The sequence below is a fragment of the Bufo gargarizans genome, chromosome 2, assembly GCF_014858855.1.
Source record: "Bufo gargarizans isolate SCDJY-AF-19 chromosome 2, ASM1485885v1, whole genome shotgun sequence".
NCBI lineage: Eukaryota > Metazoa > Chordata > Amphibia > Anura > Bufonidae > Bufo > Bufo gargarizans.
In genome coordinates this window covers 74,639,984-74,661,463 of record NC_058081.1, presented here as the reverse complement: position 1 = coordinate 74,661,463, position 21,480 = coordinate 74,639,984, and the positions used below count along the sequence as shown (strand labels likewise).

The 21,480-nt window shown below is 46.7% G+C and overlaps 1 protein-coding gene across 1 annotated transcript; it reads left to right on the top strand.

Moving 5' to 3' along the window:
* Positions 1-274: 274 nt before the first annotated feature.
* Positions 275-19,485, top strand: UBE2D4 (ubiquitin conjugating enzyme E2 D4 (putative)). Its single transcript, XM_044279192.1, has 7 exons — positions 275-421; positions 8,957-9,020; positions 9,475-9,506; positions 11,372-11,449; positions 11,593-11,698; positions 13,370-13,463; positions 17,517-19,485. Exons 1-7 carry the CDS (start codon positions 398-400, stop codon positions 17,560-17,562), a joined length of 444 nt encoding a protein of 147 aa, XP_044135127.1. The 5' UTR covers positions 275-397; the 3' UTR covers positions 17,563-19,485.
* Positions 19,486-21,480: the final 1,995 nt, after the last annotated feature.

The following is a 21,480-nucleotide window of genomic DNA, read 5'->3' as shown; positions in this document are numbered from 1 at the left end:
ACTAAGCAAAGGATGCTGGGAGATTTCTGCTGTGAAACCTGAGTAGGTACTTAGAAAGATAGTAGTGAACTATACACATATTTATATATAAACTGGGTTCAAACGTGAAAGCTCGCGCTCTGAAAGCAAACTACGCTCAGCACACAGCCTCAAACCTAAGCGCACAGAGAAGCTTTAAGCGCATGCGCAACGAGACGCATTTTAGAGCAAGATTTCCCAGGGTGCATTGCGCTCCCGATACGCAGCCAAGCTGCGCTTCGCTCACAACAGAAACTACACTTCCCAGTGCCACCCAGTAGTGCGTGCGCCTGCGCACTGTTTGGTTTGGGCGGGGCTACGTGTCAGTGTCGGGCTCTTGCTGCCCCTGCACAGCGCGCTCCGCTGGTTCTGGGACAACATGGCGTTGAAAAGGATTCAGAAGGTGAGCCGCGTACAGTCTTCGAGGGAAGAAGGCTGTAGTACACTGTGAAACAAACCAAGAGGCTACTTTTTCCCTCCGCCTGGCGCGGCTCTCGCTGCTAGGTAGAGGGAAAGGGGAGAGAGTTGCTTTGGCATGGTGCCGGGAGGGGAAGGGGGAGGCGGCAGCAGCGTAACGGTTCTCGGCGGAGCCAAGGGCAGCGCGGAACCTTTGCCAAATAGTGCTCCCATGTTCGACGACCTGCGCATGCGTCAAGCCTGTCAACAGCCACTTGTTCCTCTTGAACGCTGATTTGGCGCCTGCGCAGTGAGCGGACGCTGGGTTTTGGTCCTCACTGCGCATGCTCGTAGGAGGTGGCTGAAGGGAGCTGCTTGTGCGCATGCTTGGAGAGTGACAGCTGCGCTGAACCCTCCCCCTCTTTCTCTCTTGTATGCCTTGCCAAATAGTGATCCTTGGGCAGCTGCTGGGGACAGACCTTAAATGGGAAGAGGGGACAGCGAGGTGTTAAAAGAAAGGGGCGCGGGGGGCAGCAGGGAGCGTCATGGGTTATTTGACAGGAGGCACAGATTTGAAGGCAGAGGCCTGCTTGAAAGTTAGGAATAGAAACTGACCTTATCTGTAGCTGATAGTAGGTAGGATGTGTCAGCAAGAAGTGCTGCTCCCTGGTGTGCGCCGTGAAGTGGAGCCTTAGGCTAGGGCTACACGGCGACGTGCCGCGCAAAAATTTTCATAATGATAGTCTATGGTGTCGCACTCCAACACGACAGTGGCGAAAAATCCATCCAAGATCGCAGGCCGCAGTGCGACACCATAGACTATCATTATGAAAATTGTCGTGCGACAAAATGGCGCAGTGTAGTTGTGCCCTATGTGTCGCGCAGCCCTAGCCTTAAAGGCGTTGTCTGGAAAAAGAACCTGTAGAAGCAGAATACATTGGGGGAGATTTATCAAAACTGGTGTAAAGTAGAACTGGCTTAGTCGCCCATAGCAACCAATCAGATTCCACCTTTAATTTTTCTCAGCTCCTTTGGAAAATGAAAGATGGAATCTGATTGGTTGCTATGGGCGACTAAGCCAGTTTTGATAAATTTCCCCCATTGTGTGCAGAGTGTCACATAACTGCATCATCCAATGGCTGTAGGCCGCAGTGACGACCTATCCTTAGTGATAGACGATATGTACACATTGGACGTTTAAAATTTTGTTTTTATATGCCATGTTCTACTGGTTCCTATGGTTGTGACTAGCGATAAGCCAAGCGACTACGGATGAAACATCCAAAGTTGATTTGCATAAAACTTTGTTCTAATACTGTATGGGAGCTCCATACAGTATTAGGGTCCATTCACACGTCCGTGTGTGTTTTGCTTAATAGATTGCGGACAAGAATAGGACATGTTCTGTTTTTTTTCGGGATCAGAATTGCGGACCCGGAAGTGCGGATCCGCAATTCTGTATCCGGGCAGCACATTGTGCTGCCCTATAGAAATGAATGGGTCCGCAATTCTGTTCTGCAAAATACAGAAGGAAATTGCGGACGTGTGAATGGACCCTTAGAATGTATTGGATCCGCTGAAACAAAGCTATTGCTTCGCAAAGTCTTGCGGGACTTCATGTAATAACTTTATAACTTAATTTGTACTGTAAAAAACAATTTCACGAACTCTGGTCTGGTTCCAAGGTACCACTTGGAAATGTTTATTTTTTTACAGTAGAAATTAATTTCTGAAATTATTACCGGAAGTCTTGTGAGACTTCGAAGCAATAACTTCGGATCATCGGATCCAGTACATTCTAATGCTGTACGGAGAACTCCTGCTCCGTACAGTATTAGGCTACATGCACACAACGCAAAAAAAGCGGAACGGCATGGACAGCCATTGATATAACTGCCTGTTCTTGTCCGCAAAACGGACAAGAATAGGACATGTTATATTTTTTTGCAGACAACACACGGAGTGCTGTCCGCATCTTTTGTGTTCCCATTGAAGTGAATGGGTCCACATCCAAGCCGCAAAACTGCTGCTCAGATGTGGACCAGAACAACGGTCGTGTGCATGAGGCCTTAGAACGAAGTTTTATGCGAATGAGGCCTTAGTGTGCATGAGGCCTTAGTCGATTAGCTCATCCCTAGTTGTGACCGTAGACACTAAGGTTAGTTGTTCTGCAGTGGTAATTAAAGAGGGATTCTGGTTAGAACGAGTTGCTCTCTATCCTCTGGTGAATCGTGAGGGTCCCCCTGTTGAGACACCATACCCCCGGCACCACTCCATTTATCTCTATGGGACCGCTGGAGATGGCGGAGTAGAGCGCTTGGCTGTCTCCGGCAGTCTATTAGACTTTGGGGGGATGGTGCACGTGCTTGATCGTTGCTCCAATCAAATACCGGACCCCCGTTCTTGTGTGGCACAGCCGTCAGACCGCCATTGTAAGGTCTTATTCACACGTACCCCGTGGTGACTCCTCGGAAACGTGCCTTATTCTTGTCCCTGACTGAAGGCACATTTTAATCTATGGGAGAGATTTATCAAAACTGGTGTGAAGAAAAACTGACTTTGTTTTCCTTAGCAAGCTGCGAAAGAAGCTGTGAAAGATGGAATCTGGTTGCTAGGGGCGACTAAACCAGTTCTACTTGACACCAGTTGTGATAAATCTCATGAAAACCCATGGACACAACACGCATGTTTGGTCTGTGGTTTCCATGGATTGATGCTAGGCGAGGCTCTGGAAACTAATTTTCAGCCTAGCAGTGTCGGGGAAATACAGATGAGACATGGAGGGCAAAAAACGGACACACAGACCAAGGGGCAAGGTGACAAAAAAATGGCGAATCGCGTGGTTTTATTTTTATTTTTTTCTGTCACGGTGAATAGGATATATTTTTTTATACTTTAATAGTTCTGACTTTTTCCGACGTGGTGATACGTGTCTATATATATATATATTTTTTATGTAAAATTGGGAAAGGGGGCGATTTAAATTTTTATATTTTGTGTGTGGTGTTTTTTTTGTTTTTTACTTTGGCCACCTTAGGAGGCTAGGACCCTTGTCCTATTCACCCTAATAGAGCTCTATCAGGGTGAATAGTACTTCACACTGTCCCTGCTGCCCTGTGCATAGTGCACACAGCAGCATGGAGATTACCATGGCAGCCAAGGCTTCAGTAGCGTCCTGGCTGCCATGGTAACCGATCGGAGCCCAGCGATTTCACTGCTGAGGCTCCGATCACTGCTGCCGGCTCTATCACATACCCAGCACCCACCCCCTAAATGACTGGGCACACTGATCCGCCGAACCACGTCTATTAACCCCTCAGGTGCCGCATTGGAGGGGTTAAAAGATGCAGATCGCCGTGCCCTGTCATTGAGGGCTGGTGCCGGCTGTGTGGTAGAGCCGACACCCGCTGCGTACGTTTGTATTAGGCCTCATACACACGAAACTATTTTCTTTCAGCGCCAGCTCGGGGGTTTTTTTTTGTTGTTTTTTTTATTATGTGTATACGGAACAATTCATTTCATTGGGTCCGCAAAAAAATCGTAAGTTACTGCGTGTGCATTCCATTTCCGTATGTCCATATTTCCTTCCACAAAAAATAGAACATGTCTTATTATTGTCTGCATTACGGACAAGGATAGGACTGTTCTACTAGCGGCCAGCTGTTCCGTTCCGCAAAATACGGAATGCACAAGGACGTCATCTGTATTTTTTGCAGATCGTTTTTTTGCGGACTGCAAATTACATACGGTCGTGTGCATGAGGCCTCAAGAGGTTAATTATATGCATTGGTGGCGCAGTGGCCAACAGCCCCTCCCCTCCTCCTAAGTGCTACTAGTGGGGCGGGAGGGACTGCCTCCTTCTCCACTGTGCTGCTCAGGAGAACATGGGGCGCGCCGAGGGCGGCACACGACGTGCTCTGTAACAGATACTAGGCTGCGCAGTAGTGCAGCCTAGTATCGGAAAATAGCAAATCCTGGTATCGGATCAATCCGGGTGTAAAAGTATAGAAAGTTCAATACCCGATGCAACCCTATCTAATCCGTCTTCACAGCGCAGTGAGGAGGCTCCCCGCTGCCCTACCTCCTGTGTAACTATGACTGGTCATAAATTCCAATATACACACACTGCCCAGTCAGGATGACATCAGTACGCTGTCAGAGGCGATCTGTATGTCATCCCATTGCGCTCGCCAACTATCACTGCTGGTGCTCCTGCATCTTCCGGAGGCTCGTTACTCAGCGTGTTGGGCATACACATTACCCGCACACGGTCAGTGCTCATTCAGAGGCAGTTTCATCATAAAAAAAGTGCAAAATCAATAAAGTATATTGCAAAAATAATCCATATCACTTGAACTACACATTTAATAAAAATGAAACGACAGTTACATGTTAAAGGGGTTATTCTGGAAAAGATATTGATGACTTATCCTCAGGATAGGACATTATTATCACATCAGCGGGGTCCGAGTCCCGGAACAACTGCCGATCAGCTGTATCCGGGAGCTCTGGGGAGCAGTGCAAGCTTCCAGCAGCTTTCCAAGGACAGCACCATATAGAGGCAGTGCTTGGTATTACAGCTCAGGCCTATTGGCTGCAATTAGGCCATGTGATTGATGTACAGTATGTCACTGGCCTGCAGCGCCCAGCTGATTGGTGGGGATCCCATGTCTGGCACCCCTGCAGACCTGATGCTGATGTCCTATCCTGAGGGGGGATGGGGCTGGATAACCTCTTTAAGCCAATGAAATGCAGGTTACACTGAATGTTTTCCCATAAAACTATACATCAATCTGCTCAGCTCCTCCTGCTCTATAACCTGCAGACTGCACTGCATTTTCGCGGTGACAGTTTCTCTTTAAAGGGGTATTCCCATCTCAGACAATAGCGATATGCCCCCATTTGATAGGTTCGGGTCCCACCGCTGGGACCCGCACCTACGAGAATGAAGTAGGAAGCGCTGTGGCTGGAGGACCCTGGATTTCCCGGGGTCCGTCCATCACCAAGCGCTGCTCCCATAGAAGTGCACAGTGCGCCCTCCGTTCATTTCCCGGCTCCGTTCTCATTGTAGGTGCGGGTCCCAGCACCTATAAGACAATGGGGGCATATCCTAGCGATATGCCCCCATCGTCTGAGATGAAAAAAAAACTTTAAGGGCCCTAAGCCTTAGCACACGGATGAAAAAAACATGGTCGTGTGTATAGCAGCATTTTTTGCGGATAACCACTTATCCATTGATTTCTATGAGGCCATGCACGCGTCCTTATTTTCCTGCAGATCCATGAGGCCGTTCCGCAAAGTATAGAACATGTCTTATCCTGGTCTCTCAGACAAGAATAGCCCCTTCTAGAGGGCACACAGAAGGTATCTGTATTTTGTGGATACGTGGTTTTAGAACTGAAATACGAACAGTCGTATTTCAGTTCACGCGTCTTTGCCCGTGATGACATCTGTGAGAAGACTCACTGTTTCATCCATCAAGATGTTTGTGAAGAACCTTGGTGCTCAAACATATTACTAAAACGGATATCTCAGCGACGGTTCTACCTACAGATATAACAAAGGTATCGTTTTAATCAGCAGTATGCCTGGTTTAATAGGGTTGATCATGCCGACAGACACTCTTTAATGTGGGCTCTGCATGGGAAACCTGCATATATTGACATAATAGGGTGGTACGCCTGCCTGCCTGCCTTAAAATGTGTGCTGGTCACATTCGGGCTCCAGAGCCTCAAGTGTGTCCAATGTGTACAGTACATTACAATAGTTGTTTTCCAGCCTTTAAAGGTGACCTACCTTTTGTACAGTTTTTATTATCAGGAGTAGTGTGAATGTGAACTTTTATTCTGCCAGGTTTTGCTCCCGCAAGTGCACTGGAGCAGGGATTTACTAAGAAGTGCTCTCTACATTTAGCTACTTCATAGCCCTCCCTTCTGCTGCGTGACAGTTGTAGTGGAATCCTGTTTGGATGCTAGAGCTGTCGCTCAGATCAGAGGAGAAGAGCTGTGAAGCAGCCCAATGCAAAGAGCCTTTCACAGTTAAGCTATCCCTCCAGTGGCACTTCCATCTGTGACATTGATGGCATACCCTAATGATATTTCAGATCGGTGCAGATCCCTCCTCTGAGACAAGCTCCTATCTCCAGAACGGACTCCCCATAAGTGAAGGAGAGCAAACAGCGCAAGCGCAGCCATCCTCTATTCGCCACTGTTGTACTCACAGAAATAGCCCAGTGATGGCTCAGCTATTTCTGGTGGTGAATGGAGAGGTGCCTGTGCATGCGCAGTGTGCCGTCCATTCACCGCTATGGGACTGCTGGAAATAACCAAGCCAGAGCTTGTCTATTATCAGAACTCCCATAGCAGTGAATAAAGAGCATGCTGCGCATGCGCTGTGTGCTCTCCTTCACTTCAGGTGCCCTGTTCTGGCGGTAGAAGCGGGTCCAAGAGGTGAGAGCTGCATCTGTCTGACATTCATGACATATTCTATTGATGTGCCGTGTCTAAGGCTGCTTTCACACTAGCGTTCGCTGGTCCGCTCGTGAGCTCCGTTTGAAGGAGCTCACGAGCGGACCCGAACGCAGCCGTCCAGCCCTGATGCAGTCTGAATGGAGGCGGATCCGCTCAGACTGCATCAGTCTGGCGGCGTTCAGCCTCCGCTCCGCTCGCCTCCGCACGGACAGGCGGACAGCTGAACGCTGCTTGCAGCGTTCGGGTGTCCGCCTGGCCGTGCGGAGGCGTGCGGATCCGTCCAGACTTTCAATGTAAGTCAATGGGGACGGATCCGTTTGAAGATGCCACAATGTGGCTCAATCTTCAAGCGGATCCGTCCCCCATTGACTTTACATTGAAAGTCTGGACGGATCCGTACGAGGCTATTTTCACACTTAGCTGTTCTATGCTAAAAATAATGCAGACGGATCCGTTCTGAACGGAGCCTCCGTCTGCATTATTATGAGCGGATCCGTTCAGAACGGATCCGCCCGAACGCTAGTGTGAAAGTAGCCTGAGATGGGCAAACCAGAACCTGGCAGAATAAAACTTTATATTCACAACACACTGTTCGGGTAAATAATAAAAGCTCCACAAGAGTTATGTTTGTACTGCTCTCTCCAATTCCAACGTAGTATTGTATGCAGTCCAGCATGGTCAAAACTGCTGACAGATTCCCTTTAAAATTTGTGATTGGTAGGGTCTAACCATTGGAACCCCACTAAGCCCCAAAACCACTTGAGTCCTGACCAGATTATTGTGTTATGACCACTGATGCAGTGCAGATACAAGGTGGACGGGAGCTGCTGCGCATGCGCGCTCTCACGATCCCAGCCACCAAAGAGGCTGGTGCTTTTTCCTATAGCACGACCACCGCTGCTGGATTGTAGGGTGGTCGTAACAATGGAAGTGAACAGTGTATAATGTGATGGGAAAATGAATCAAACCAGCAAAGGAAGCAATATGGACAATCACAATACATTAGTAGGTGCCTTGTATTTAACTTTCTCTACATTATAAATGCCACTTGCAGAAGTCAGACAACCCCTTTAATCTTAAAATAAAAAAATTCCAACAAGGAAATGCAGGACGTCTGTTTGTCCTAACGTCACCCTTCACATGCTTGTTCTGCTCGCCCAAGTATGCGAGCTTGGCTGAATGAAAAGAGGAGGATAAGCTGCTGCCAGACATCTTGCCAGGGACTTATCAACCCTCGCTGCAGAAGATCAGGCATGTTGAAATCCAACGTGCCCACTCCTCTTTTCCCTTGAAGGCCACCGTGCACATGATATAGTGATCTCCAGCTATGGCCAGCTTCATTCATCCCTGACTGGCTGGGACACCTCTTGCTAGCCTATAGAGAGGCTCTCTGGGAATTTTTTTTTTTTTTTTTTTTTTTTTTTATTTGCTTAAATTCACTTAATTAATAGATTTCTGATAATAGCAAGACTTCAAGAATATATAGAACTATAATTCCGTAAGGCAATAAAAATCAGGCAAATGTATGTCCTTCTTTGCAAGTTAAAGGGGTTCTGCACTTTGTTTAAACTGATGATCTATCCTCTGCGGGGCTCCGTTCTCCATGATCTAGCCACCTTGCGGGTCTCCGTTCTCGATATAGGTGTGGGACCCCCACCTATAAGACAATGGGGGCATATCCTAGCGATATGCCCCCATTGTCCATGATGAGACAACCCCTTTATGGATTCTGTCAAATAAATGGGAGAATATCTTGCACTAACGTTTCAGACAAGTCCTCATTTCATCCATGGGTCTAGATAATTTTATCGGACACAATGAAGTCCAAATGACCAGAGTCTCCATCTTCACATTTTAGTTACTTCTCCCTGGAGCTCTGACGTTAGGGTTATGTTATCACCAGCCACACAATATAAATCCATGACATCACAAGGACGCTAAATAGGCTTGTATATCGCTGGGGGCTTTGGACATTGGGGTCTGCATGTGTAATGACACAATACTGGAATTTTGTATTTAATTGCGACAGAAGCCATCGCTTACATCTTTACTTTTCTTTCCATGTCGTCCAGGAACTGATGGACCTGCAGAGGGATCCTCCGGCTCAGTGCTCTGCCGGTCCGGTTGGTGAAGACTGTACGTAATACGGTGTGGTATAAGAGACACTCATTGACATCTGTAAATACATCATCCCTCAGAGAACGCAGACACACGTACCGCGCAGACCAGTATACCCTACTATATAAGGCCGCCCACACACGTTCAGATAGCGCACAGTCTGCTTGAAGTACTGGCGCAGCACGACGAGTAGCCGCAATCTGCATGCAGTTACCGCGGCTCGGCCGCAACATGCACAGTCACCCCGAGCATACAGCCGCAGTATTTCTGTATAGTGCATGCTACAGCACAGCCCCATCCAGTTGACGATGATAGAGCTTAGCGGCAATTAATTACCGTATGCACATTGCATTGTGTTAGTTAGTGAAGCCACATCACTTCATTAGTACACTTCCCAATGTACATCTCACTACCAATAGTGTAGCGTATCTTTCATGAAATATCCCCCAAGTTGTATCTCTCTGTATTTCAGTGTTTCACTGGCAGGCGACTATCATGGGCCCCGTAAGTATCTCGTCCCACAATGTGTGCACCACTCCTCTGTTTGTGTGTAACCTAATATCTGTCACGTCCTTGGCAGGGTATTGAGAGCGTCTGCAAAGCCCTGTCGGTTGTACCTTACTAGAGTGACAAGAATGTGCAGGCGTAGGGTACCACGGTCAGTGCTTATCCTAGATCCGAGGTGTGCTAGCCAAAAGAGGCCGGATCCACCACATGGGGCGTCATTCTGTTTTCGGGTCCTTTCCTTGTCGTGTATATTACACATTCTGGATAACTATACGATGACCCTGAGCACCTCTGGTCTAGGATTTCACTCATGTATGAATTTGCAGAACAGGGTTGTCAGGATTACTAATAGCACAGCGTAAGTTTTAGAATATTTGGCCAATGGGGGGGGCGCGCATTATTGAATCTGGTTCGTAAGGAAATGGGGCCTGTGCATTGGTGCATGACATGCTGATGTGGGGGAAGATTCATGTACCAGGAATTCCTTAGTCCTTTTGCACGGGATCATTAGTTGTACTGAGCACTACAAGGGCCCCCATAGATATCTGTGCGACCCTACTGTCCCACATACAGTGGCACATGCTTGCTGTATCGAACACCGTGATATGGTATGGGGTAAATATCTCCGTAGTATGACACGATATAGTGCAGCACAGAGTGGCTATGGGGCAGCAGGAACTCTATGGGCTGGCGTACAGCCTACTGCAAGTGTGCTCAAGTCCTTATCAGTTTCTAGGAAAGCTGGGTGCCAAACAGTATGGCTGCTATTAAAGCTTCCACTGTGATACTGCAGCAGTTCCTGGGAAAGCTGGAGGAGAACTTATATATCGTCAGCCTTTTGTCATTTATCAAGGGGGTTCTCCAGTCAATGATTTTATTTTATTTTTCTAAATTTTAGGGGCAATGCTGTGTAAGGTTGTTGAGTTGGTTATAACAAGTGTGCACAACCTGGACATGATATAGTGTTAAAACCATTAATGCCCCGTGGTGTTCTGTATGTGACTGAGTAACATGGAGGCCAGGAGCTGGATATATGTGATATAGCATGGACCTGTCTCTCACTGCAGAGCTTAAAGATTGTAGAGAATCCAAAATATTAAAGATTATAAAGAATTTAAAGGGCATCAGATTTGTACCTATGGCACTGGCTGACCTGTTACATGTGCACTTGGCAGCTAAAGACATCTGTGTTGGTCCCATGTTCATATGTGCCCGCATTGCTGAGAAAAATGATGTTTTAATACATGCAATTGAGACTCTAGGAGCAACAGGGGCGTTGCCATTACACCTAGAGGCACTGCTCTCTGCAACTGCCACGTCCTCTCCACTTTGACAGGGCCAGGCAATGAAAACATCAAGACGCCTGGCCCTGACATGTCCTAAAGTGTTGCGCTGTACCGTGCACTTCAGTATCCGACACAGTACAGAAGAGAACTCCCGATGAGCCCCTTTTCTGTACTGAGCCGGATACTAAAGCGTGCCAGACTTTAGTAGAAGTTAGGACCAGCCGTGGTCACTTTTTACTGCCTGGCCCTGTCAGTCAGTGTGGAGGGGGCGTGGCAGTTGCAGAGAGAGCTGAGCCTCTAGGTGTAATGGAAACACCCCCGTTGCCCCTAGAAGCTCATTTGCATATTTTCTCAGCAATGCGGGCACATGTGAACATGGGACCAACGCAGATTTGTTCAGCTGCCAAGTGCACATGTAACAGGTCAGCAGTGTCATAGGTACAAATCTGGCCCTGACTGTAGATCTATTATTCTGAGCCTCCGCTGCAGTCAGGACTGGGCACGTGTAGCCAACCTTGAACATGATTATTCTCTTTCTCTCTCCACCCATTGACCTTCTTTTTAATTTTTTTCCAGAATGACAGCCCTTTCCAAGGTGGCGTTTTCTTCCTCACCATTCACTTTCCCACAGATTATCCTTTCAAACCCCCTAAGGTAAGTAGAGCAGGGGCAGACCATCATACGGAGAGAGGCGGGCACAGCCAGGACAAGTCTGCAAAACAGATAACCAGAGGGTATATCGCAGTTTTCCTCTCCTCCTGCGTTGGACATTGATGCCGTTGCCTTTGTCTTGACAGGTGGCATTTACAACCAAAATCTATCACCCCAACATTAACAGTAATGGCAGCATTTGCCTGGACATCCTGAGGAGCCAGTGGTCTCCAGCTCTGACTGTATCCAAGGGTAAGCTGACCTGTCTGTGCCTGGGTGTATATATAGAAAGAAAATGGGATCAGTGCTGCTGGATCCTTCTGTCCTTATCACAAATCAGTAGTCACTCCCCATTTTATGTTTGTCTATTGAATGGATTTTCGGAACTGTTTTCTAAATTTCATGTCTTCCATTAGCTTAAAGGGGTTGTCCAACCCCCTCCAGAATTGTAGTTATGGCCCTAGCCTGCTTTGCCTTAAAGAAGCACTCCCACAATTTTTTTTTAATGTAATCTGTAGTGAAGGTAATGTTCTTACCAATGTCTGTATTTGTGAGTTATAACCTCTCTTCTGATGCTCAGCTGTGTCACGTGACCAGTACTCTAATCTCCAACAGACACAGGACGGGAAGTCAGTTACTTCTCTATTCATTCCTAGGAGACTGACGTTGAGGCTCCCATAGGAACACATAGAGAACTGACTTCCTGTCCACACATAAGATGCTGTGTTATTTGGAAAGTCAGAGCATGGTCACATGACAGCAGAGGATCAGAAGGGAGGTTATAAAGTAGAAAATGACCTTCACTACAGCTTACATCATGGACTTTTCAAACAGATCAGAGAATAAAAATGTTTGTGAGAGTGCTTCTTTAAGAAAGGCACTTTATTCACTGCTGCTCTGAGAGTCTCATCCCTGTTGCTTCCAGTCCTGTCCATCATCATATGCACCACTGCGGCCATTCACTATGTCCCCAAGTGGCACATCACCACTGATGCCAACGAATAGGTGCATGTGATGATGGATGCACATCCAAATTCATAGAGGACTGGAAGCATCAGGAATGGCACCCTCTGCACTGGGACGGAGCACCAATGAGTTGGTAAGTCCCTTTCTTTAGGCAGGGCAGATTCAGGGCTATAAATACTGCTTCATAGAGGTTCTATTGAGCTTGTCTTCTGCTAGTGAGGGGAACAGTGTTTTCTGCCGCTTCGATTATGTAACCTGAAGGGATCTTGGCACCCGGACAGGTCACTACATGACAGGGGTCCTCTGTCACCTTCATACAAAATATTTCAACCCAACATAATAGACGTTAGAGGTCCCCGCAATCCATATGACAGGTTAAAAAAAGTGTACTGTATTATTTAAGTCGTCCTTCCCCCAATGTATGAGAAGATGAAACAACCGTTACCTGCTCAGTTCTTTTAGGTGACGTGTACATGGTCCGAGAACATCCAGCTTTCTCATTGGATATTAATGGCTAGGTGATGCCTTAGAGAGCTAAGGCTGACAACTATTCCTCCTGACCACCTCATACACGTTCAAGCTCGGCCGAGGACAAGCTGCTGACAGACACCTGGCAGGAGTTTCTCCCATTAGAAATAAAGGATTTGTCTTTTAGAAATCCAACTGGTCCAATTCTTCGTACCCCCCCCCCCCCCCCCCCCCCCCCCCCGACATCTGCTGCATTAGATGTCAGTGAGTCCTGCCGAAGTTGTCAAGCTCTTCGGACATCCATCTAATATGTATGTGGAGTGACAGCCGCTCGTGATGTGTGTGTGCAGAGTAAATAGCCACGAGAGTTGTCAATGTTTGATTTACTAGAAATTGGCCAATGTCAGCAGATCCAGTGTCTTTTTACTTCTGTTGCTCCTTCAGGAACCTTACTCTACCATCTTTTAAAGCTTTATTTTACTTTTTCAGTGCTGCTGTCCATCTGCTCACTTTTGTGTGACCCCAACCCAGACGACCCTCTGGTGCCAGAGATCGCTCACACGTACAAAGCAGACCGGGAGAAGTACGTAAAACGTGGCTTTGTTTCCTTTCCGTATGGTTTATATGACAGGAGTTTGCTCAGAAATGATAGTATTGTCAAGTGTCTGCACGATGTAATAGAAACAAGTTTTTCTGTGCTGTTGCACACAACACAAAGTAGCACGCTGCATGTGCCAGTTACCGTAGGACTATTGGTCACAGCTAGTGCGGGCAGTTGCCAATAACAAGTGCACCTATAGCTGTCACCGATGCACTTGGCCACAATCTTGCTTGCCTGTCAGCGGAACTCCATGATGTTAATGGACGTCTGTAATGGAGAGCAGGTAGAAGTGCTGCGGTCCGCTTCCGATGCAAGAGACAATAGTAACTTTTATTTACTGTACTAAACAGCAGATCACAAGATATAATGGTTAGGTGCTACATGCGTTTTGGGGTCTCTAACCCCCTCCTCAGTAGTACAGGTCACTGTAAAAATATAATTTAGATTTTCCAAACTAGAGGGAGTGTAGTGTAGATACAGTGGAGCATTAACATAAATCGTATACAGGTGTGACACTTGCATGTAGGGCTGCAGCTATCGATTATTTTAGTAATCAAGTATTCCACCGATTAATCGAGTACTCTAATAAGAAAAAACAAATTAAAATAAAATTTTCTATAAAAACTCATCAGCCCCCCTGCCATCAGTCGCTCCCCCTTCAGTGCCATCAGTTCCCCCTCCAATGCAATTAGTTCCTCCAGCAGTGCCACCAGTTCCCCCTCCAATGCCACTAACTTCCCCATGTCATCAGTTGCTTTCCCTCCCAGTGCCGTCGGCTCCCCCTCCAAGGCCACCAGCTGCCCCCACTGCCATAAGTTGCCCCACTCCCCCTCCTAGCCATCAGTGCCCAGCTGCAGCGCCAGTTAACTAAAATACTTGCCTTTCTTGTAGGGGTGCTGCCGACACTCCAGAGATCTTCCACCCTCTTCTTCACGCGCTGCACTGGGACCTGACGTCACACAGCATCCGGTCATACTGCATGCTTACGTGTACTATGTCCTGATGATGTGTGTACATCAGGATCAAGTGCAGGGCTGTGCGGGCAGGCGGATGACTGCGGAGCATGAGTAATAGCAAGCTCGTCACTCAGACTCTGTGGTCACATGGCACAAACGAATCATCAATGCAAATTTTTTTGTGTCAAGTTAATTTTAGTAATCGTTTCAGCCCTACTCGCATGGTGCCTGTGGTAACACAACCATGGAATCTGGTTAAGGCCCCTATACTCGCTCTACTGTGTATGGGGAGCTCCCAGCTTCCTCCCAATGATGATGGGGGAGGGGGAGAGAGCAGGGTTCGGGTGAAATAAATATTTTCCCCCAATCCTTTTGTTCTCCCAGGAGATAATCCACTGCCAGGAGTGTCTGGCAGCATATCTCACACTCTCGCACTCTCTCACACTCATACTCGTGCAGCCAAGTCGCACATGTATGTGTTAGGCAGTCAGGATTGATAGCCGACAACTATTGAACGTGTATGCCCAGCTTTAGACAGAGGAAGGTGGCTGCCTCTTTCACCCTATGAAACCCCCACCCCCTTGAAATGTGTTCACTGGTAGCTGATGGATTACCGTAGGAGCCAGAGGTCTAGTGATTACCCCCAAAGTACAACCGCCTGTTAGGCTTGACAAAAAAAAAAAGCTTTTAAGATAGGGCACAAAAGCCTATAAAAAATACTAAACTAGTATTGCTGCATTTAGAATGACCTATAGAAGAAAACTTTTTTTTTTTTATATCCCACATGATGAACACTAAGGCCTCATGCACACAGCTGTTGCCCGGCCGTGGCCATATTGCGACCCGCATACAGCGAGTCCGCAATACACAGGCACTGGCCGTGTGCACCCCGCATCACGGATGCGGACCCATTAACTTGAATAGGTCGGCAATCTGGGAGATGCGGTGCGGAACGGAAGCATGGATCGGAAGCACTACGGAGTGCTTCCATGGTGTTTCTCCGTGCCTGTGCACCGCAAAAAAAATTAACATATTCTATTTTTTTTATGGTGCGGACGGATCATGGACCTATTCAAGTTGAATGGGTCTCAATCCATCTCGGCCGCCACACGGATGTTGTCTGTATATTGTGGACCACAAAAAACAAGTAATCACAAAGCTCCATCGACGTAAAAATAAAAAAGTTATCCTTCATTATTTTTATTGTGCAAAATAGTAAAACCTTAAAAGGGTTTGCCAAGGTATTGTAACTGCAGTAGCGCCTCTGCCTTCTCTCAGCTCTCCAAGCACAGTGCTGTCTATTGTATAGCGGCTGTATGTGATCTAAAGCTTCTCAAACAGCTGATCGGCGGGGGGTCTCGGATGTTGGACCCCCACCAATCGGATACAGATTATCTGCTATGATAGGAGCATATACAGTTGCACTAAAAAGTATGTGAACCCTTTGGAATGATATGGATTTCTGCACAAATTGGTCATAAAATGTGATCTGATCTTCATCTAAGTCACAACAATAGACAATCACAGTCTGCTTAAACTAATAACACACAAAGAATTAAATGTTACCATGTTTTTATTGAACACACCATGTAAACATTCACAGTGCAGGTGGAAAAAGTATGTGAACCCCTAGACTAATGACATCTCCAAGAGCTAATTGGAGTGAGGTGTCAGCCAACTGGAGTCCAATCAATGAGATGAGATTGGAGGTGTTAGTTACAGCTGCCCTGCCCTATAAAAAAAACACACCAGTTCTGGGTTTGCTTTTCACAAGAAGCATTCCCTGATGTGAATGATGCCTCACACAAAAGTGCTCTCAGAAGACCTACAATTAAGAATTGTTGACTTGCATAATGCTGGAAAGGGTTATAAAAGTATCTCCAAAAGCCTTGCTGTTCATCAGTCCACGGTAAGACAAATTGTCTATAAATAGAGAAAGTTTAGCACTGCTGCTACTCTACCTAGGAGTGGCCGTCCTGTAAAGATGACTGCTAGAGCACAGCACAGACTGCTCAATGAGGTGAAGAAGAATCCTAGAGTGTCAGCTAAAGACTTACAAAAGTCTCTGGCATATGCTAACATCCCTTTTAGTGAATCTACAATACGTAAAACACTAAACAAGAATGGATTTCATGGGAGGATACCACAGAGGAAGCCACTGCTGTCCCAAAAAAAATATTGCTGCACATTTACAGTTTGCACAAGAGCACCTGGATGTTCCACAGCAGCACTGGCAAAATATTCTGTGGACAGATGAAACCAAAGTTGAGTTGTTTGGAAGAAAAAGAGGCACAGGACACCAACATCAAAACCTCATCCCAACTGTGAAGTATAGTGGTGGGGGCATCATGGTTTGGGGCTGATTTGCTGCGTCAGGGCCTGGACGCATTGCTATCATCAAATGAAAAAATGAAATCCCAAGTTTTTCCAAGACGTTTTGCAGGAGAACTTAAGGCCATCTGTCCACCGGCTGAAGCTAAACAGAAGATGGGTGTTGCAACCGGACAACGACCCAAAGCATAGAAGTAAATCAACAACAGAATGGCTTAAACAGAAGAAAATGCGCCTTCTGGAGTGGCCCAGTCAGAGTCCTGACCTCAACCCGATTGAGATGCTGTGGCATGACCTCAAGAAAGCGATTCACACCAGACATCCCAAGAATATTGCTGAACTGAAACAGTTCTGTAAAGAGGAATGGTCAAGAATTACTCCTGACCGTTGTGCACGTCTGATCTGCAACTACAGGAAACGTTTGGTTGAAGTTATTGCTGCCAAAGGAGTTTCAACCAGTTATTAAATCCAAGGGTTCACATACTTTTTCCACCTGCACTGTGAATGTTTACATGGTGTGTTCAATAAAAACATGGTAACATTTAATTATTTGTGTGTTATTAGTTTAAGCAGACTGTGATTGTCTATTGTTGTGACTTAGATGAAGATCAGATCACATTTTATGACCAATTTGTGCAGAAATCCATATAATTCCAAAGGGTTCACATGCAAGAAAAAGTAACTGTATGGCTGCTCAGGGGGTATGCTTCCTTCTGTCATGACCGGACTTTCTTCTCTCCATTTGCAGGTATAACAGACTAGCACGAGAATGGACAAGTAAATATGCAATGTAACCCGCTCGAAATAGCACAGCCAGACTGACAGACTGGAGAGGGTAGAGGCCCTCCCGACTTCTCTTGTTTATCTTCTTGTGCCAACATGCCCGCAACGTTTTTATAGAACACCGACCAACCAAAAATAAAGCAACTCCGAGGACGCTCCCGCCCTTTACATTCAGCTCTCTGCAGCCTGGCTGAGGAATAGTCGCCCATTCCCACATCTGCTGCTGTTATACTATTCTCCTTCTACGCCTGAATCCTACGGGCTGAGAACCTTCCCCATGTGCACTGAAACCCTCCCCCCTCCATGCTGTCCAGATGCTCATATCACCTTACTCCCTTCTTTAAATAACTCAGGACATAGCAGTTTGTTTGGGAAGGGTCCCATGATCCTGCCCTCCTTCTCCCCCTCTGTAGCCCTCCCTTTCCCCAGTCCAGAGTAGCATGGCTGGCAGCTGTTGTTGCTGGAACAAGAGAAGACTTTTGTGGAAACTGGAGGAAGATCAAGCATTTGTCTCCAGGCCTTTCATTCATCGGTGAAGTCCTTCTCGTCCCCTTACCTGTCGTTTGCATGGAGTAGAAGATCCGAAATGAATATGGAATGGTGTGCAATGTGTCTGGCACGCTCTTGGTACTGTTTGCAGGGCTACACTCCACATACAGTCTGCCCTAATGAACCGTGCTCCTTACATTGTACGGTCCAATGGTGGTACTTTGTATCGTCCTAACATCTCTGTGGATAAACCCGCTGTGTGTACTAGTTCCAGATTGTGTAGCAGCCCCCTGTGTTACTTTTATCATCACACACTAATGCATATCATTTTTGTGCTTTTTTAGTAGATTTAACTCTATTTGAAGGGCCCTGTTATTGTAAACTAGGCTAAACAGTGGACATGTAGTGCTGGAAACCATTTATATACTGTGTTAAAGAGAACCTCTCGCCTCTCCGGACGTGTCTGTTTTGGTAAATCCTTATATTCCCCATTCCGGAGCATCTTTTCTTGTAAGATTGTGTTGTTCCTCTGTAATTCCTCCTGAAGGTTTATAAATACATTGGCAAGTGGGTCTTAACCATTCCGCTGTAAGCATTGATTGGCCAATGTCAGACACCCAGTAGTCCGTTTATTTATACACGTTTGGGAGGAGTAACAGAGGAAATACACAACGGCTATGGGAAAGAATGGTCCAAAGTTGTTATATTGTGAGACATACATTTACTAAACAGGTGCATCAGGGGAGGTGAGCGATCCTTTTTAAAGGATCTCATCTAGAACGGAGCACCCAAAGTTAAGCAGAGCGCACCGCACATGCACAGCCACCCTCTATTCATTTCTATGGGAGTGGTGAAAATAGCCAGGCGTGCCGCTTGGCTATTTTCTCAACTTTCATTAAGATGGAGAGCGCACTGCACAAGCGCGGCCAACCCTCCATCCACTTCTTTGGAACTCCCGGCAATAGCTGAGCCAGCGCTTGGCTATCTTTGCTACTCCCATAGAAATGTGTGGACGGCGGCTGCGCATGCGTGAGGTGCTCTTGTTCACTTTGCGAACTGCGTTCTAGAGATGGGTGGGACCCGCACTTGTCTGACATTGGTAGCATATCCTATCGCTATACTACTAATGATTGACATGAGGGGTTTCCAGGATTGAAGTATTCTGCCCCCCCCCCCAGACACACACACACACACACAGGGAATGAGCTGCAATCCCAAGCACAACCCAAGGACAGGAGGGGGCTCCGTTTCTGCAGAAAAGCAGGGTAAATCGTGTGTCCATGTAGGCTAGGACAAGATATCTGAATGTATCTCATTGTTTATACAGGTGAAACTCGAAAAATTCGAATATCATGCAAAAGTTAATTTAATGTTCATTTAATGCAAATTAAAAGGAATTGCATTAATGCAGCTTAAAATTTTAATTTTGTGAAAAGGTTAAATATTCTAGGCTCAGAGTGTCACACTCTAGTCAGCTAATTAATCCATACCCCCTGAGCGAAGGGGACCTCAAAATGGTGACTTTGGGGTTTCATAAGCTGTAAGCCATAATCATCCAAATTATACTAAATAAAGGCTTGAAATATCTCGCTCTGCATGTGATGAGTCTCATATGTTAGGTTCACCTTTTAGGTTGCATTACTGAAATACATGATCTTTGCACGATATTCAAATTTTTCGAGTTTAACCTGTATCTCTGTAAGAAAGCAGTCCTTCTTGTAGATGCCATGACCGGTGCCCATAAAGCCTTGCATGGACGTGTATGGTAACCCATGAGGTCTCTTGTCATGTACCATGTGCACAGTGTAGCCTGGATGGACTTGTGAATGTAAACAGCCAGTCCTGGGCTCTGCACACTGCGTATGAGCTCTACGTTTAACATATACGCCAGGAACAGCTCCGACATGCCACCGTATACCTATTCAGTAGCAGACGTTAGGTCCTGTCGGAGGTATATGGCAAGGATCTCCCTAACATATGGAAGGCTTGAATGTAGTGTGTTAAGACTCTGTTTAAAGGGCTTGTCCAAGTGTTTAATACTGATGACCTATCCTCAGGATCATTGGGGTTTCGACTTGTGGAACCACCACCTTAACAGCTGTTTGAGGAGGCTGTCTCGCTGTTTTCCAAGGACAGCGCCACACCTTGTATAGCAGCTGTGCTTGGTATTGCTTCTCAGCCCCATTCACTTTAATGGGACTGAGCTGCTTCTAGGCCATATGACCGGTGAACGTGACGTCACTGGCCTAGGAAGAGGCCACAGCACACAAGGAGTGCCGGGGTCTCTTTAAACTGCCGATAGTCGGACCCTCACTGAACAACCCCTTTAAGACTGGCATCAGTGACTAATGGGTGACACACTACATGCTCTGTAGGTTTAGCCTTGTTTACAAAAAAAAAAACGTATTAAACTTCCCCTTTTTACGCCAGTGTAACCGAAGCCCAAAATGAAGATCACCAATGAGCAGGTCTTTCACCATCCATTGTGACCCCCTTCATCCTCTGACAGGTAGTGCAGTCACCCCACAGTGTGGAAGCAGCTGTACTCTGCACTAAACCAGTGGTCATGATTATGCCATTACTGCGCCCCTGCTTAACCCATCGCTCCGGTGAATTTCTAGGCTGCATCCTGTAGCACTGGCGTCGCTCCCAGTATGGCTGCTTCCATAGTGTGCAAGCCACCAGTAGTCTAGAAATGCTCGACCGCACAGGCAGGAGAATGTTTTTTCAGCACTGTGAATTTAGCTTTGTCCCAGCCTACCTCACTTTCTGAACTCTGGGACAAAAATGATCCCTCCCTTGGTGGGGCGGCTCTGCAAAGTTTGCGCCCGAGAGCAGAATACTGTACAGCATATTGGGGTCTCTACAAGAGCGCGACGTGTACAGCGGTTCTTACATACAGCTTCTAACCATGCACTGTACAACTGCAGAGGATCTCTAGTACTAATATGGCCTTGTATTCTGTTGCCGAGTTTCTACTAAAACTTGCACTGTCTAATGATGCCGAGTATCTGTATACAATGTGTATGAATGTGCTGCACTGAATTACAATACTGAGAATTGGTAACCGTGTTCCTATTCCAGGTCTGACTCTTGAGATTTTATACTGTATTACCGGCAGGAGAGCAGAACGGTAGCATCAAGTAAGCCTAGAGCGTTCATGGTGGGGGCAGCCATTAAGACTGTAATATCCAGGAGAAAGGGAGGCGCGGTGAACATTGGCCTTGTGGTGCTGTGTTCTGGGTGCCTTCAATGGGGTTGTTCAGGACTAGAAAAGATGACTTCTCCGTTACAAAACCAGCACCACACCGTCTACAGGTTGTGTGTGGTATTACAGCTTGGCCCCGTTCACATCAAGAGCCGAGCTGCAGTACCAGACACAACCCGTGGATAGGTGTGGGGCTGTTTTTGGAATAAAGCAGCCATCTTTTTCTGATTGC

Coding starts and splice junctions, on each gene's coding strand:
- UBE2D4 (XM_044279192.1), top strand. CDS start 398: ATGGCGTTGAAAAGGATTCAGAAG. Junction 9,021..9,474: donor CGGTCCGGTTGGTGAAGACT/GTACGTAATACG, acceptor TCTGTATTTCAG/TGTTTCACTGGCAGGCGACT. Junction 9,507..11,371: donor AGGCGACTATCATGGGCCCC/GTAAGTATCTCG, acceptor ATTTTTTTCCAG/AATGACAGCCCTTTCCAAGG.